Genomic DNA, 16,249 nt, shown 5'->3' with positions numbered 1-16,249 from the left:
TGTATACATACATTATATATATATATATATATTGAGTTTTGTTGCGTTTTCTAAAATATATAATCAAATATATATAATAGATTAATTGTACATATAGCTGCCAATCCGATTACTTCCCAAAGTTATAGTATTGTACCACATTGAAAGTGTAATCCATTTGCAAGAGAAATAATCATGCAGATTTCAAAGTGCCCAAGTGTTCAAAGCCTAACGTGGCTAGTATTACGTATATAATATACATTCATACATTATATGTAAAAATGTATATGTAAGAACGGATTGTTACTAGCCGTGTTAGAAACGAAATAGAGTGAGAAAAAACTTATATTATCTATGACTTTTTTTAGTAATGCGTGCCGTATAAAAAATAAGAAAATAATCTGTCTAATATTTGTAATATACATATATCCACACACACACATATGTATGCATACCACACATGTATATACATGTGTGCATACATATATGTATACATACATTACCAATGGTTCTATATATCTCTTTGCGAAAGATATACATATACATATATATATTGCATTATATACATTAAACATATATATGTGTATATATATTATATATATATATATCTCACATGATTATAAAAATATCTATAATATATTAAAGCGCTTCATTGATTTGTAATAAAGTGCATGCTATTATAATAAAACTTATATAATTAATGTTTGTATTACAAATTGTTATTAGAAATGTTTCATTGTCATTGAATAAATTACTGTAATTGATTCAAATTATTCTGTTAATATGCACATATCGTTGATATATTATTGATTTATATTCATACCTGTTCTCATGATAATTGTCTCTTGAAAAGGTACAATATAAAATTATATTGCAAAATACATTTTTAAGCAATAAACGTTTCTTTTTATTATTATTAATTTCATAAATGATACAGTTACATTTAACGAGTATTATTAAAGTGATTAATTATGGTACTTTTTATGCATTTTATTATGTTTTGAATTGTTTCTATCCTTATGGCAGTGTTTAACTTTTTTCTTTCTATTATGACGATCCTTATGTTTATCATGTTTAGCATTTCTATGGTAGTTGTGTTTGTCATGACTCCGTTTCCTTTTATGTTTGTAAATCTTATAAATATTCTCTTCTTTAAAGTCGGCTTTTTTCCTTTTTTTTTTGTCCCTCTTGGAATGAAAATCTTCCGAGTCAATACTGCTACTACTACTACTATCACTGCTACTACCGCTACTGCTACTACTACTACTGCTGCTGCTGCTGCTGTTGGTGTTAGTATTACTACTATTACTACTAGACTTCTTATTACTGCTTCTTATCTTTTTTAATCTTCTTTTATCTTTTTTAAGTTTCTTTCTTTCTAAAAGCTGTAATTTCCTATAAAAATAAATTCTCTTGTTTAATCATCAATTTATAAATATACTTTATATATTATGATTCAGTAAGAGAATACTCCAATATTATGTAGTTGAATTAACTTACAATAATAATTTTTTCTTTTCTTTCTTTGATAGAGATTTTAAAAATAACAATTCTGATTGTTCCTCGTCTTCAGAAACCATAAGATGTTCGTGTTCTGGAACTCGTAAATGTTGTTGTGCATCCAATGCAGATCTATAATATAAAAAACTAATAGCATAAAAAACTTATATGCGCTGCCAATACTAATTTATTTTTGATATAGTTTATTTAACAAAACTAATTTAAATACTATATAATACAACACATGAAAATAACACTTGTATTTACTTTTTCAAAGCTAGACCATCTTCTCGCATTTGTTGCACAAGAGTCATAGTGTCTGGGGCAGATGGCGTCTGCGAATTATTTGCCATTACAACACTCATTGCTTGACTGTACAATGGACACTCCTTATCTAAAAATATTTTTTATTTCACTCAGCTGTTGGCAATATCTAATGTGTAACATGCTTGGTAAATTTCTTGTTAAAGTTAATGTTAATAATTAATGAAAGATCATGAAAATTTGCTTGAAATTTTGGGATAATCAAGACTATTACGTTCTTTATTGAACAAGAGATATCAACCAAGGATTTTGGTAAATTCGATACTGTGAGACATTGTGAATTAATTGTATTATAACTTTTTATATACAACTGATAAAGACTCTCTTCTGTAAAGTTGAAACTAGTTGAAACTCACTTGAAATTTTAATGAGTTTAACACATTAAATTTTATAAATATCAATACTCTATATTGTCTTTGGTCATTTTTTATTATTAAAGTTATATCATAAAAATATTTGATTATCAACATTTGTTTAAACATATTTGTATCTTACTGGCTAAAATTTTAATATACCTGTATTTATGTGTCCCCATTTATGACATTTGATACACCGTACATTTCTCACTTGTATACCAAAGGGTTGATCACGAATTTCACTATCCCCTTTGCAGTAGCTCTCTCTTGGAGCATTATATTTCCGCTGCCATTCAAACTTGTACTCAGGCTCGTTGTCTTCCTTTTCCCGCTCTTTCTTTGCTCCGGGAGGTGGTTCATACATAAAATTGACACTAAGTTTATCCTTACTTTCTTTGCTGAGTAGCGCCCTGAAAGAAACTTTGCATTAAGAACAAAACTGCACGTTACATGATATTTTTACGTTAATTACTTGTTATTATGAAGATCTTGCTCCTTCTCATACTGCACTCGCAGCTCCTCCTGTTTCTTCTTGTATGCCTCTGCTTGTTGTTCTGCCATCCATACCTGATAGAACAATATGCATTTAACACAATGATTTGCTTACAAAGATATAATAAGAGAATTAAAAATATTCCGTTATCGTAAAAAGAGGTTAGACCACATATTCGTACTCGCTTCAAATTGTCTCGTGATGCCGGATGAAAGAATTTTTTGCACATGTAATTATTGAATCCCTTTCCCATCTTTAAAAATTTCTTCTCACAATTTTAGATAGCAATTTTGTTAAAAAAAATAACGTAATACGCAATACTCGACACACAACGCAAATTTTCAATCGTCTCAACTAGTCTAACCTGACAGGTCTGACTAGTTACCATCGGTCATCACTGTTCATCACCATCATCGACTTTATGAATTTTTTTTCTTAAGTTGCAAGCGCTGATCCACGCTTCATTTTAAAAGGTATAATTGCAATATAGCGTAGCCAATCGGATTCGTTAGGTTACTTTGTTTTTTGGTGTACAAACATGAACGTACGAAGTACCTGAACGGAACGTGTGTGAAATATCCTTTTTAATTGAACGGAGTAAAGTCCAAAGAGCAGTGAAGGGTGAGGGGAAAATCCAAAGAAGTGAGAAGGTCGGGATACTTATTATGAAAATGTTCAGAATGGATTCCGATCGGAATTAGTGACCCCTTTAACACCGAACGCTCGATACGCGTACCTAACTAGTGACTTTCTAGCAAATTATGTTAATTTCAGCAATGTATTTAAAAAATGATATACTAAAGCGATACAATATGCATTAAAATGATTAATGAAATACATATATCACGTATATGTTTACATGTATCGCTGAAATTAAAATAATTCAATAGAAAGTTACTATAGTACACCTTATCAAACTAAACCGTAAACTAGGCCATTAATACCCATTTCCACCAATGTAGACCTTAATCTCGATTCAATTTGCTCTACTTTCTTTTCTAGTTTTAAAAATTAGAAAAAGAAACAATAAGTTAAACCCACATCTACTTTGGTGGAAACGGGCATGAAAGAGCTTTCATTGAATATCGTTCGTAGCTAATCGTTCATCGCATCCAGTGTGTAGAACCGTCACATTAACACAAAAAAGTTTAGTAACAATTCTAATCCATCAAACAAAAAATTGTTATTTAGGAAATAATCGAGAAAAAACATCAAGTCAAAAATCGATTTTTTTTTTAAATAATTGTCAAAATAATTGAATGTGAATCGCCTATCCCTACTTTTACGGAGGCGCGAACCATGTAATCAGATATAAAAGATACATCAAGATATACATTTTATACATCACGGTTCTGAACTGTTCTAAACGCAATTCGATATTAAGTCGGATTTGATTGCGTGCTGTTTAGCAGAAAATTTTGAATCATACGTTGTTAAAAACCATGAAAATTAATGAGAAGAATATGGTAGCATTTGCAACCTCTGCAACGCCAGTAGATCGTGAAGGTTGGTTGAATAAACGTGGAGAGCTAAATCGTGGATATCAGAAGCGATGGTTTGTTCTCAAGGGAAATATATTATTCTATTTTGATCGCCGCGGTGACAAAGAGCCAGTAGGCATGGTTGTGCTCGAAGGCTGTACGATTGAACTGGCAGAGGATGAAGAACAGTTTGGCTTCAAGATAGTTTTTCATGGACCAAACAACAGGAGTTATGTTTTAGCTGCAGAGTCTCAGGTAAACAGATGTTCTAATACTCTATACTTGTGCTTAGTAAATGCAGTTTGATGACAGATAATGATATTTAGGAATCTATGGAACAATGGATGAAGGCGTTGGCATGTGCCAGTTATGATTATATGAAACTTATGGTGACAGAATTGCAACGTCAATTAGATTCTGTGGAAGAAGAAACAGCTTCCACACCTGTTCAACAATCTCCTAAAGCTCCACCAAGACAACGACATAATCCATTCAATAGACCAGATTCTCATCATCGTTCTCAGAGTGTTAGATCAGCGCCTGGTAGAACTGAGAACGTACCTAGGACTAGAATAACTTTTCGTGAGCTTCATACAGCATATGGCAGACGAATCTTAGCAGATCTGAATGCATGGAGACATGCAAAGAAAAATGCAGAGGCACCTCTAATAACTCTCTAACTTTGTATATATTTTGTAGATGATTAAACAAAGTACACTTCGACATTGTAAATAATCTACGAGACTTACCGGCTTATAAAGTTAACTGTACATTAATATGGAGAATTAATCAAGAAAGTAATTAGTATTATATTAAGTATGTGTGTGTATATATATATATATGAGCACATGTGTATGTAAAAATACAAAATTAATTTATTTAAATAAAAATAGATTTGTTTTATAAAATATGAAACTGTTTATTCTGTAGAAAATTTTCTAAATACTTTTTAATTCTCGATAGTAATTGATTGCTGCTAAGATTATTATGACAGATATAAAACATATTAGCATAATAGACAAAAACAAACAAAAAATGATAAAAGGAACTGCAAGATGTTATACATTTTTTTTTTTCTGTACAAGTATCACATCTTTTCAATTCTTTTGATTATCATAGACGTTGTGAAAAAGATAAAAACACAGATTTTTACAACAGTGTATGTATGTATGTATACATACCTATATACACTCACACATGTTATATTTTTTATATTATACATTATACAGTAACTTGAAATTTATTATTTACATTTTAATTAGATGATAAACATAAGTTTGCGAACATTTTGTTTACCAATACTACGAGAAATAAATTACTATGGTTACATAAGTCATCAAATGTATAAATTACTTAAATTTAAACACGCTTTTTTTCCTTGCGTCCCCAGGAAGATGTCTGGTACCTAACAAAAGGCGAGCCTTATCTTCTTCCTGTGGTGTAGATTCCTCGGGTGGTCCTCTTGGTTTTATTTGCAATTTTTGTTTAATGGCTTGGCTTAGTATTACACGCCTGGAATCGCTCTTCATGGCCAAAAGCAGATCGAGCCATGTCCATGTCACATTATGGTATTCCAAAGTCGGTATGACCAGCGCAAAGTCACGTACGTCTTCAAGATTTTTTTCTTTGTTTCCCTATATACAAAAATAGTATTGGATTTTTTAAAATAATTCGTAAATAAAAGTAACAAATATTTAATTTTTTTTTCATCTCAAAATGTTACCTTGTATGATACACGAACAGGTACTTCCGGTATTTTAATATATATAAACAATTTGTTCTTGTCTGCTCTTTCCTTCATTTTCTCTACATCGTCTCTCCTCTCGATGGGTACGTAGAAGGATGAATCACGTTGTGGTGCTGGTGCTTCTTCTATGCCTTCTGGATCTCTCTCAGGGAAGCAAAATTTAAGCATAGTATTGAAGAACTTTTTTGTTAAACCTGTGCGAAGAAAAATGAAATACGATTCAAATTTAATATAGGAGGAGACTCCGCTGTATTTGACACAAGCTATACATTTATTTACCTATTGTAAGAGGCACTACATTGATTTCAAAATGTTCCTTCACGGAAATCCCTGCTACCGGCGCCTTTTCTCTGCAAAAGACTCGAAGAGCTCTTTGTCGGTCTACAGGCATGTTGCTCTGTAACTCCGTGGGTACAAGTACTTCCGTATAAATCTGATTTGGTAGTAAATTTGTCATCCGGACGTATCCCAGCTCCAGTAGATGTTCCACCGAGTCATCGGTCTTACTAGTTTTCGTGTAAAGAAAATTTGTTAAAATAAGATCAGCGATACCCAACTGACCGTCCGCATCCGTTAGCCTCCATTGTGCGTGTTTAAAGCAAATCTCGGCTACCCTGGCTACTGCGGCCGGCTTGTCTTTAAGCGTAGTTGACGCCGTCGCTGGCGCAGTGGTTTCTTTGTAACAACTCAACATGACGTCCAATTCCTCCGCCTTGGCACCAAGTTGTTCTTTGCATTCAAATACACTCGCTTCCAAACGTTCCATCTTAGTCAGTAATTCTGGACTGGACTCGTCAGCCAGTGCTTTCTGCACCAAGTATGTTTCGCGTTCCAACCGTCTCAATTTTGCCACCAAACCGCGCACCGTGTTTTGTAATTGCTGTATCGGTCTCTTTTGATCCTCGACGGAATGTAACTGCAACTGGAATCTCATCCTTTGCAATCTCTCCGAGGCCTCTTTCCGCCTCGGTTCCACATATAGTAACAAATTGTTGACTATGTCCAGGATCATCGCATATTGCAATGAATTGGTGCACACATCTAAATCATGATGCATCAAGGTAAACGCGTCGGCTGCGGTTAGATCCTTCCTCTCCCAGGGGCTGACTTCTTCTCTAGGCGGAGCTGGCACTTGGTCTACAGAGCCCACATCTAAGGTCTGCCCGTAACCAACATAGAAGAATTCACACTTGCACCGGGACACTATGCGTTGCAATTGATGCTGTGGACCGCCGCCGCCTCCCACTGTCTGACTGACCACACCGCCGACGCTCTGACCAGATCCCACCAAAGCCGGAACGTCCGGTAGACCGGCTATGATAGTAGAATCTTTCTCCTAAAACACAGTAAAATACACAGTAATGTACAGCTTGCTCTGTGCACAATACCGTTTACGTTCCACGTAATACTAACGTACTTGAATATTATCCAATGTCAGCCACATGATATTGTCATCTATGTTGTCGTCGATGTTCGCGCTTACAGTAGCGTAATATTGCATGCATTCTAACGAGCCAACCCAAGTCGTTTTCGGAACGAGAGATCGCTCCTTCCAAACCGGATGGTGAACTCTCTGTAGTATTTCCGCTTTGGCTGCCGAGAGAATCACATATCCTCGAGTTTCGATGCCCTTCAACAGCACTTGACTGTTTACTAGAGCAACTGAAAAGAATTTTATCTATTAAATTTTTCGTTTTTTTAACTTATGCCCTTGTCCTTGTTTCAAACAATCTTTCGCTTCACGCAAAAATCATTTATTAGCATCTACGGATAATGTTTTTACATAGAGGACGAGACGTTAAGTATTACATACTTAGCCAATTCTTATGCAAGACGTCGTCTTGGTGACACGCCGCTAGCCCGCGCAGTTGCTGTCCTCTAGTTTGCACCGACAAATCGTCGCTGAAAGCCACTGGTTTGTTTGTGGCCTCTGCTATCAGTCTCTGCAACATTCCCGCCGCCTCGCCTTGTTGCGGTTTCACGGAAGACGACGGCGTTACGACTTGCGTGGAGGTACCTTGTTGATCGACCACAATCGGTCTGCCAGCACGGTTTTTATGTGGATTAAGCGTCGAGCTGTTGTCCCTGTGGAAACCCTTTAGCGTTGCAGTCGACAGATTCTTTTTTAGTTGCTGCGTCTTGATAAAGGAGTCGAAGAGAGCGAAGGCAACATCACGATTGGTCTTGGTCCAGGCGCCGCGTAGGTCGTGCACGACCAATCTATGAATCGGCGTGTCGCCACTCACCCCAGCAACCATCGCCTCTCTGCCATAGCTAACACGAGCCACGCTCAAGCAGTAACATTTCTCGACAGGCTGACGCAGCGATGCGCTTTCCACTTCGTCTTCCTGTAGTGCGCTTTTCAGCCAAATCTCGGCGTCGCTTAGTTCGCAATTCATATATATGATGGACCATTCTGCCCGCGGTCGATGGATCAGCCCATCATCAATCGGATGTAATGCAAGATTGTGCTCCGAGCTGCAGGCGACTCGACCGCCGGTCACCTCGAAACCTCTCTGCATTGCGAACGACATCCAGTAGTTGACGTGAAAACGATGGAAAGCTAAGGTCAGCCGAACCTTCCTGTAATGTCTGCTGAGTTGTTTTTTCCTGGGCCGAATGTTTTTGAACAATGGACCTTTTCTTGTGGGCCTCGTCGCGCCTGACAAAATTAATTTCAAATTCTCGAACCATCTCAACGTGCTGCCGTAGAGTAGTGCCGTTGGCGCACTAGTTAACGTAGGTGAGCCAGTTGGCTTGGTTTCCAATGAGAGGCTAACGTTCAAGTTCTGAGAGCGGAACGCCCTAAACGAATCGTGTTCCTGATTACTTGAATATTCGGGTAATCGATCTGGGGCGCAGGGTACAGCGGCATGATGATCACGCGGATCACCTAGGCATACCCATGCTAATTTAACGCTCAATCTGACGTTAGGCAAATGTAATAATCGGCAGTCATCGTATTTACTAGCTGTACGCACATATACATCGAGATCACCCTTAATAATGATCTTTCCTTGTGTCCAGTCGAGCTCTAGTCCGGTCCATGTGAGCTCCATCTCTTCTGTCGTGTTATATGGATCCAAAGAGCCATGCAATAGTACTGTCAGCTGTTTTACACAGAGCGTCAGTCTACCATGAAGAGCCAGTCGCATTTTATCCCAGAACGGTAACGGTGGACTCGGATCTCTCGACGGATGAAGGATCTTTTCGAAACTGAGATTACACTGCGCTATCACCGGCTCCCAGCATGGGCCGAACGCATATCGAAATTTATCAATGTCCCAATTGAGATCGTGATAATACTTAAGAGATGTCATTCCTCTTTCCACCACTATATCCTCCCAAGGCGCACCGATTTCAATTCTAACAGTTCTCTTCGCTCTCGGTGGTGCTAAAGCTTCTGCCCCGGCTAATCTGCCCCATACATTCAAGTTTTCCACCAGAAGCAGTGGCTGCGGGAAATCGCGAAGTTGGAGCTTCCACTCGGCGCATTTCAAACTGATACCGCGGACCCACACGGCGTTGAATTCCAGACCATCCTCAGGCCAAGGTGTTTCCGAGTCCATCTCCCGGAGTGCTCTCACCGCCTTCTCCGTACCATTTATCGATGGATCGGCTAAGGCTAAAATCTCCAAATCCAACATAGTCCAGGCGAATAATCGAGTCCTCGCGGGACTCGCTCGTTGCATTTGTTTCCATCTCTGCACATAGATCTCTGCGTTTTTCTTATTTAAGCTGGCGTATAATTCTTCGACTTTTCCTTGCGGTAACAACAAGTGCGCGCGGCAAAGTTCCTGTACCTTGGTATCCAACATCGCCTGTCGTTTCAAGCTCTCTTTGTACTCGTCCTCCAGTAGCTCGTAATTGTCGCGCAGACGTACCTCAAATGGATCATCGCTGAGCTCGAATGTCCATTCTTTGATTTTGACGATGAAATCACAGGGCAAAAATTCTTGTTTAGGTATGCTCGAGGAATGAATTTCTTTCAGCCATTTTCTAATGCTAAGTAATTCATTTTGTATCGCGTTTGTAAACTGATGCTCATACGGAAAACAAATTTTAATGGAATCGATGTTCACTGCCCAGCACTCATTCCAATCCAATACAAAACCCTCGTTACTTTGTCTTTCTGCTCGCACTTCTGCGTTATCGACTATTCTAATCAATTCAAAACCTTCGATCATAATTACATCAGCCATGTCTAGGGTAACTCGAACGTAGGTAAGCCTCCATTCACCCTGCGACCAACGCAGTTGATCGGACGTCAGTATTAGGAAATGTTTAGTAGAAATATCTATCGAGACGGTAATTCCACCTGTGGCTAATAAATCCAAAACGCGTTTCTTTTTCTGCACTTCTGAAAATAAACTGACAGTGACTATTCTGCGTTATTATTTGTCAGAGTAATTATACTAAAATATTGACTGCGATCAATTCCTAGCATTAATTCAATGATACCTTCGATACGAGTCACACTCATTTCTTTTTTGATAATAGATCTAAAATCTTCAGACTCCACCCAGAATTGCAATAAGCGAAGATGTAAATTCGGACTCCATGCTAAATTAGTTCCATCAAGACTTATGTTTACGGCGTCAGAACTAATTGCAGCTTTGCACTTTCGTATTGCCAGAAACGGATGTGTTAAAGCTTGTGCATGTTGGCACATGATTGGCTCGTTTTTGTTGAGAGTTATTGCACTCATACCTTCTGCTACGCCTATAAATCGCTTTGCGTTTTGTTCCACAGTCGCCACATCCAAACGCATCATTATAGATACTGAAAATAAGTGCGCATAACATGAAAAAGAATTCTTTTTGTGATAGTGTGACATTATTAGATACTCACGTTCGTTTTCTGCGATAAAGAATAGATTACAGTTTGTTGCTTTAAGATTCAATTGGATAGAATTGCATGATATATCCTTCTTTTTTTCCATTGGTTGACGATACTTATTATAAGACCTAGAATTATTTTTTACAATTATTTCACTTGCGCGCTATATTTTTCAGTATTTTAGTATTAATATCGCATAAGTAAATGATTTTATTATTACTTGTAAGCTTGCTCAAGAAATTTCGCAAGCTCTAAACTCCATTCTGTTACAAGAGCGTCAACTGCAATTCCTATGGCATTACTACGAGTTGTCGCTAACAATACTCCAATAGAAAGTGGACTGCCCCATTGATGAGAAGTTTCGGAGATGTTGTTATTGGCGCCATTTAATGCACAATATAAAGATTCGACGACCAATTCTGTATTTAGATTTTTGGTTTTGTCTGTTACAGAAAATATGTCGCGGAAATTAACGATTCAGTTCATGATTTATTTAGGCAAAAGTAAGAGGAAAAGTCCAGCCCACCTGTAGACGAGTTCAGGGCAAATTTCATATGTGCAACGCCACAAGATGCTTCTTGAACATCCGGTAATTTTATGTTCAACGAAGAATCATACAGCTCGGTATTTAATGCTATTTCAAAACTTGGTAATCTATCTTTTAATGATATGTTGCTAACAGGCTTTGAAATGTCATTCTCATTACTGTACAGCAACAGTTCCCAGTCCCTATGATCATACAGTATTGAAAGATTATTCAATTGTATGTCAACACATAATATATTCTCCTCCATCTGTAGAAAATTGAGCATGAGCAAGTGTGATAAAAAATTTTCATTTTTTTCGTGTCGTCTACATTCACACGAATGTTATCAATTCTTACCTTTGTATCGATCGACAGCGAATGTAGAGTTAAAATAGGAACCTTTCCACGGACGCACAAACCATCTAGGCTTACAGTAAAATTCAATCGTGTCCTACTAGCTTGAAACTTTGCATGAACTTGAAGACTTCGTAAGGTACCTTCCAAACCTACCATATTACTATCCTCTCTACCAGCTATTACCAACAAATTACCAACTTTCAAAGTAAAATCCTACAAGTATACAGAGATAGTGTGATTAATAATATTTTTTACTGCTTATTTACAATCAAGAGACTTACTTTTGGCAAAATAGGTGCTATTCTAGTCATTAAGTTATTAGAGGAATTGTTATGTACGTTGCTGCATGTACAAACTGTAGTACTTGGCGAACTTATATCTCTCAAGAACTGAATAAGACCTGTACCGCCAGATCCTTCAGTTTGCGTCACTCCAATACATAATGTCTATAAATTAGATCCCACTTGATTCCTTTTAAAAATTCCTTAATTCAATAATCAGATTTACTTATTAAAAATCTGTTTACTACTATAAGGTATAAAATAGATTTCGTTTATAATTTTAGTAACAAAACAGACTTTTTGTTATCAAAAGACTATATCTTTTCCTTTGTCAATTTTTAAATGTTGTAACAAGAGCTCAATGATATACCTCAACCGAAAGTTCTCCTTGAGCTTTAAACGTAGCTTCTACCGTTCCAGCAAATGTTATTTGAGAGAGACATGCATCAGAAGCATGTCGTAATAGTTTCATAGTTCCACCAACAATAGAAGCAGATGCTAATAGTGTGCGTGCACCATGTACAATACTACCATCCAAACTTAGACTTTCTGCATTTCCATTAGCCAACCATCCATTGCCAAGAGCCAGTAGATTAATATTTTCTACATGCACAGCTGTGAACTGAAATGAATCAATATATATATATATATATATATATTGTTTTTTTATGTGAGTGTATACATAGTTAGTGTCAAATTTGATAGTACATAGAAAAATATGATAACTTGAAACTTTAGTATTGTACATGTACCTGGACACATTTTATTATAATTGGAGGTATTTTCTTGTTTCGAAAATCTAATAACTCATTGGACTGCTTTATCTTACATGTTGGACCAACTGGAATATCCTTATTTATTCTGACATCCCTCATAACGACAGCTAACAGTTTTGCTACATCGCTACTAAGTAAACTGCTTCGTATGCTTATTTCTTCAATTTGCTAAAATTAAGTATTGCTTTTATATCACTTTATATTATAATGCATTTATACAGTGACTTGAAACACTCACCAATGTAAAGCCATTTTTAGTTACATTAACATCACGGAAGATAAAATAAGGTACAGATATGTGGCCTACTCGTAAATGAATTTTATAACGACGTTTCACTATCCATGCCAACAGCCTTGGTACGACTCTGTTGAACAATCATGATATACAACTACTTCATTCTAAGATAACATTATTTTTCAATTAATTTCGACACACTTACCGAGTAAAAAAACAATAAAGAATTAAAAAGACTATGCAGAATGCAAATAACCCAGTCATACTTTTGAAATATAATTAAAAACAAATTGTTTCCCAACAAAAAATATAATTTATCTATCCAAATGATATTACACTCTGCGAACGTAGTTAAATATTTCGCACTTATATACAATTTATTTTTACAGTGTATTTATAACCAAAAAAATTAGACAAGAGAGTTCTCATTCAAAGAATAACATGAGAATTCCTTCTTCTTTGTATTTTCCGATGGATTTATGTTCCACTCATGGTGAATTTGCGCAAAGTGTTTACGAGTTTGGTGACACATTTTATGAACTATAATAAACCCAATCGATAATACAGGAAATTCTGGAGTCTACTGTCGATAATGTCATAACTTTTAGCCCTATTGATAATATAGTAATTTCAGAGTAAAAAAATTCAGATTAAGAAATTTCCTAACCTGAAGTCGTCAAATTTAAAATTTAACGATTATTAATATCTCAATTCTTGGGACAGAGCGACGCTTATTTCTGCAACATTTTTTCATTTCATGCAAAAACACGTCGAATAACCTCAATTTTATTGATTTTTGAATGTAGTAGCCAAATTAAATAATTATATCAACTATATATATCCTTTTATTTGATTGAACATGTTATACATTCACATATCTAGTAGTAGGGAATTTTCTTTGATAAATATTTAATTCCATACTTTTTTTACCTGATCATTAAAACTACCTTACAACACAATATTGTTTAACGATACAAATGATCAGCATGGATATTACTAGCAATTTCAGATTCCCACTTATCTCCATTATTTAGAAGCTTTTCTTTGTTGTATAGCATTTCCTCATGAGTTTCAGTGGAAAATTCAAAGTTAGGACCCTGTAAAATAATTCATTTATTAATATAAAATAAGTTTGTTTCGACATTACTCATTCCAACTATTGTCACGTTATTAACAGTAGCATCTACCTCAACAATAGCATCTACTGGACAAGCTTCCTGACAAAAGCCACAATAAATACATTTCGACATATCGATATCATATCTTGTAGTCCGTCGAGATCCATCTGCCCTTTCTTCTGCCTCAATTGTAATAGCTTGTGCAGGACATATTGCTTCACATAATTTACAAGCAATACATCTTTCTTCCCCAGAAGGATACCTAAAAAATCCTCAAAAAATTCAATAAATTTACCGTTTAAATATTTTGTATTTGGAAAAATGTATTGTTTTTTCTCTTTATATTATAACATTAATGCTAAACCACAAGATAAATGTCTTAAAAATATAAAAGTTATATATTATCTTATTCTATAAATTGTAATTTACATTTAAGTTATACTTTATTAATTATTATCACATATAAATCATACTAAAATATCAAAATAAACATAATATATAAAAAGATTTAGAAGATAATATATTTTTGGTTTATGTATCTACACGTACCTCCTTAAAGCATGTTCTCCTCTAAATCTAGGACTCAAAGGTCCTTTTTCAAAAGGATAGTTTATCGTTGCTGGTTCTCTAAATATATTTGACATAACAATTCCCATTCCTCGAAAAATTTCAAGAAAAAGCATATGTGTACTTGCAGCTTCCATAATATCTGTCCAGTTTTTATCCTTATCTTTGTTTACATAGTAATATTGGCTTCGACTCAAACATATGTTTATACCATTTGGTACAATCCTAAGGAAACCTGGAGCTGAAACATTTATAATTCTTAAAATTGCTATTACTACTTATTGTAAATATTAAGAAATTCTTTTTATTACAAATTCAACAATTTTTTTTATAAATTAACAATCTAATTAAATATATTAAAAAAATAAATAAGAAAAAACATTAAAATTTGTGCATTGTTCAGGATCAACTAATGTACTAATTAAAATGAATATAAAGCATTACATTCCAATAAAGAGGCACAAAGAGTGCAGTAAGTCAACGTAAATCAATATAAGTCGTTTATTATTTACTAAAGCCAAAAAAGATAGTGGTTTATGTCACTAAATAGAAAACATTCAAAAGAGAAAGAGAACGAATAGAAGAAACAATTAAAATCAGTTTTGTCACAAAATTCATATAAATTACCATACCGATTTTTCCGGTTCGCGCAATTATCTGTAAAGGCCCCATCATTGTTACTCTCGAATTTTTTTAAAAATCAGAGGATTGATCATTCACGCTCGTCTACAAGTTTTGTTAGAAGATAATCATCACGACACATTGACAAAATCAGCTGTAAATTGCGTATATACAAGCGTATATATACTAGTGCGGTAATCACAGACTACGTTTACACGGTTCGATTTATGCCGAAGTTATGACATCGATTTTATGAAACTAGCCAATCACAGTCACTCAATTCTTCAGAGAAATAGTTATGATTAGCTAATTTTATGACATCGATATTTTAATTTGGGTGTAAATTAAACTATGTGCATTGCACTGAGCGCTCATTAGCGGTTATCGTATTGTAATTTTATACAGTTGCAAAGCTGCTTTTCCTGCTGAATGGAGCCAATAAGATTTGGAACACAGTTTCGCAATTGTAAATCGAGCTTAAGATCGTAAGTAAATGAGCAATCGAATGTTTTGAAATGGGACAATGCAATTTTGATTATAATTATTTGATTTATTCAAGACCTAGATCATGTAATTGCAATAACCAATCAGAACATTTAACAGCAGTCGCATTCTCTTATATATCTAGGACATTTATCTTACGGCAGCTGTTTTTTGATTGATCAAGGATACAAACACGACGCAGACGCGATCGCTAGTGTGAATTATACAACTAGATGCTTGCAGAAAAGATTTATAAGTGTTTCGCTAGATGACGCGGATTGACAAACATATGAACACATCTTATGTATGTTGAGATGCAAAAGACCAAGCAAGAAACAGCAGTGACAAGTGACGTTTATCTGTTTCGGACAATTATCGCTGGAGAATCGTTTGCAAAATTTTTAACAGTAATCTATGTTGATCAATGTTGATATTAATCTCATAATAAAAAACAAATTACTTATCTGTATAATAAGCTTGTAAACTTTGAACGCTGTGCATTACTTTAAAGAATTTAATAGGATGCTACTTGGGCGAATAACATATATTTCTTATTTTATATTTGA

General features: G+C 35.2%; 4 protein-coding genes across 4 annotated transcripts; 1 reads left to right on the top strand and 3 right to left on the bottom strand.

Moving 5' to 3' along the window:
• Nucleotides 1-913: 913 nt before the first annotated feature.
• Nucleotides 914-3,011, bottom strand: LOC108777976 (corepressor interacting with RBPJ 1). The gene is made up of 6 exons (XM_018545009.1): nucleotides 2,834-3,011; nucleotides 2,632-2,726; nucleotides 2,319-2,569; nucleotides 1,747-1,873; nucleotides 1,480-1,611; nucleotides 914-1,374 (listed from the first exon to the last, which is right to left on the bottom strand). Exons 1-6 carry the CDS (start codon nucleotides 2,903-2,905, stop codon nucleotides 945-947), a joined length of 1,107 nt encoding a protein of 368 aa, XP_018400511.1. The 5' UTR covers nucleotides 2,906-3,011; the 3' UTR covers nucleotides 914-944.
• Nucleotides 3,012-3,759: 748 nt separating this feature from the next.
• On the top strand, nucleotides 3,760-4,911 carry LOC108778022 (sesquipedalian-1). Its single transcript, XM_018545074.1, has 2 exons — nucleotides 3,760-4,388; nucleotides 4,460-4,911. Exons 1-2 carry the CDS (start codon nucleotides 4,095-4,097, stop codon nucleotides 4,811-4,813), a joined length of 648 nt encoding a protein of 215 aa, XP_018400576.1. The 5' UTR covers nucleotides 3,760-4,094; the 3' UTR covers nucleotides 4,814-4,911.
• Nucleotides 4,912-5,482: 571 nt separating this feature from the next.
• Nucleotides 5,483-13,158, bottom strand: hob (bridge-like lipid transfer protein family member hobbit). Its single transcript, XM_018544856.1, has 15 exons — nucleotides 13,151-13,158; nucleotides 12,898-13,024; nucleotides 12,636-12,827; nucleotides 12,254-12,505; nucleotides 11,884-12,048; nucleotides 11,603-11,815; nucleotides 11,246-11,513; nucleotides 10,940-11,162; nucleotides 10,732-10,847; nucleotides 10,342-10,662; nucleotides 7,694-10,240; nucleotides 7,298-7,542; nucleotides 6,160-7,216; nucleotides 5,857-6,074; nucleotides 5,483-5,767 (listed from the first exon to the last, which is right to left on the bottom strand). Exons 1-15 carry the CDS (start codon nucleotides 13,156-13,158, stop codon nucleotides 5,483-5,485), a joined length of 6,237 nt encoding a protein of 2,078 aa, XP_018400358.1.
• Nucleotides 13,159-13,740: 582 nt separating this feature from the next.
• Nucleotides 13,741-15,414, bottom strand: ND-23 (NADH dehydrogenase (ubiquinone) 23 kDa subunit). Its single transcript, XM_018545050.1, has 4 exons — nucleotides 15,212-15,414; nucleotides 14,562-14,820; nucleotides 14,082-14,274; nucleotides 13,741-13,991 (listed from the first exon to the last, which is right to left on the bottom strand). The coding sequence occupies exons 1-4, from the start codon at nucleotides 15,252-15,254 to the stop codon at nucleotides 13,860-13,862; spliced, it is 627 nt and encodes a 208-aa protein (XP_018400552.1). The 5' UTR covers nucleotides 15,255-15,414; the 3' UTR covers nucleotides 13,741-13,859.
• Between the last annotated feature and the right edge of the window lie 835 nt (nucleotides 15,415-16,249).

The sequence above is a fragment of the Cyphomyrmex costatus genome, unplaced genomic scaffold (assembly GCF_001594065.2).
Source record: "Cyphomyrmex costatus isolate MS0001 unplaced genomic scaffold, Ccosl1.0 scaffold474, whole genome shotgun sequence".
Classification (NCBI taxonomy): domain Eukaryota; kingdom Metazoa; phylum Arthropoda; class Insecta; order Hymenoptera; family Formicidae; genus Cyphomyrmex; species Cyphomyrmex costatus.
Note: the sequence above shows the minus strand (reverse complement) of the source record. Positions and strands in the feature narration are given on the sequence as shown.

What these genes read in the sequence shown, in the direction of transcription:
- LOC108777976 (XM_018545009.1), bottom strand. Translation starts at nt 2,905, where the DNA reads ATGGGAAAGGGATTCAATAATTACATGTGCAAAAAATTCTTTCATCCG. An exon ending in CAAGATCTTCATAATAACAA is followed by an intron (nt 2,570 to 2,631) that starts GTAATTAACGTA and finishes AGTTTCTTTCAG; the next exon opens with GGCGCTACTCAGCAAAGAAA. An exon ending in ATGGGGACACATAAATACAG is followed by an intron (nt 1,874 to 2,318) that starts GTATATTAAAAT and finishes AAATATTTTTAG; the next exon opens with ATAAGGAGTGTCCATTGTAC.
- LOC108778022 (XM_018545074.1), top strand. Translation starts at nt 4,095, where the DNA reads ATGAAAATTAATGAGAAGAATATGGTAGCATTTGCAACCTCTGCAACG. An exon ending in TTTTAGCTGCAGAGTCTCAG is followed by an intron (nt 4,389 to 4,459) that starts GTAAACAGATGT and finishes AATGATATTTAG; the next exon opens with GAATCTATGGAACAATGGAT.
- hob (XM_018544856.1), bottom strand. An exon ending in AAGGAGAACTTTCGGTTGAG is followed by an intron (nt 12,049 to 12,253) that starts GTATATCATTGA and finishes TCTAATTTATAG; the next exon opens with ACATTATGTATTGGAGTGAC. An exon ending in TTTCTTGAGCAAGCTTACAA is followed by an intron (nt 10,848 to 10,939) that starts GTAATAATAAAA and finishes AAATAATTCTAG; the next exon opens with GTCTTATAATAAGTATCGTC.
- ND-23 (XM_018545050.1), bottom strand. Translation starts at nt 15,254, where the DNA reads ATGATGGGGCCTTTACAGATAATTGCGCGAACCGGAAAAATCG. An exon ending in TGCGCGAACCGGAAAAATCG is followed by an intron (nt 14,821 to 15,211) that starts GTATGGTAATTT and finishes TAAATGTTTCAG; the next exon opens with CTCCAGGTTTCCTTAGGATT. An exon ending in CAGTAGATGCTATTGTTGAG is followed by an intron (nt 13,992 to 14,081) that starts GTAGATGCTACT and finishes ATTATTTTACAG; the next exon opens with GGTCCTAACTTTGAATTTTC.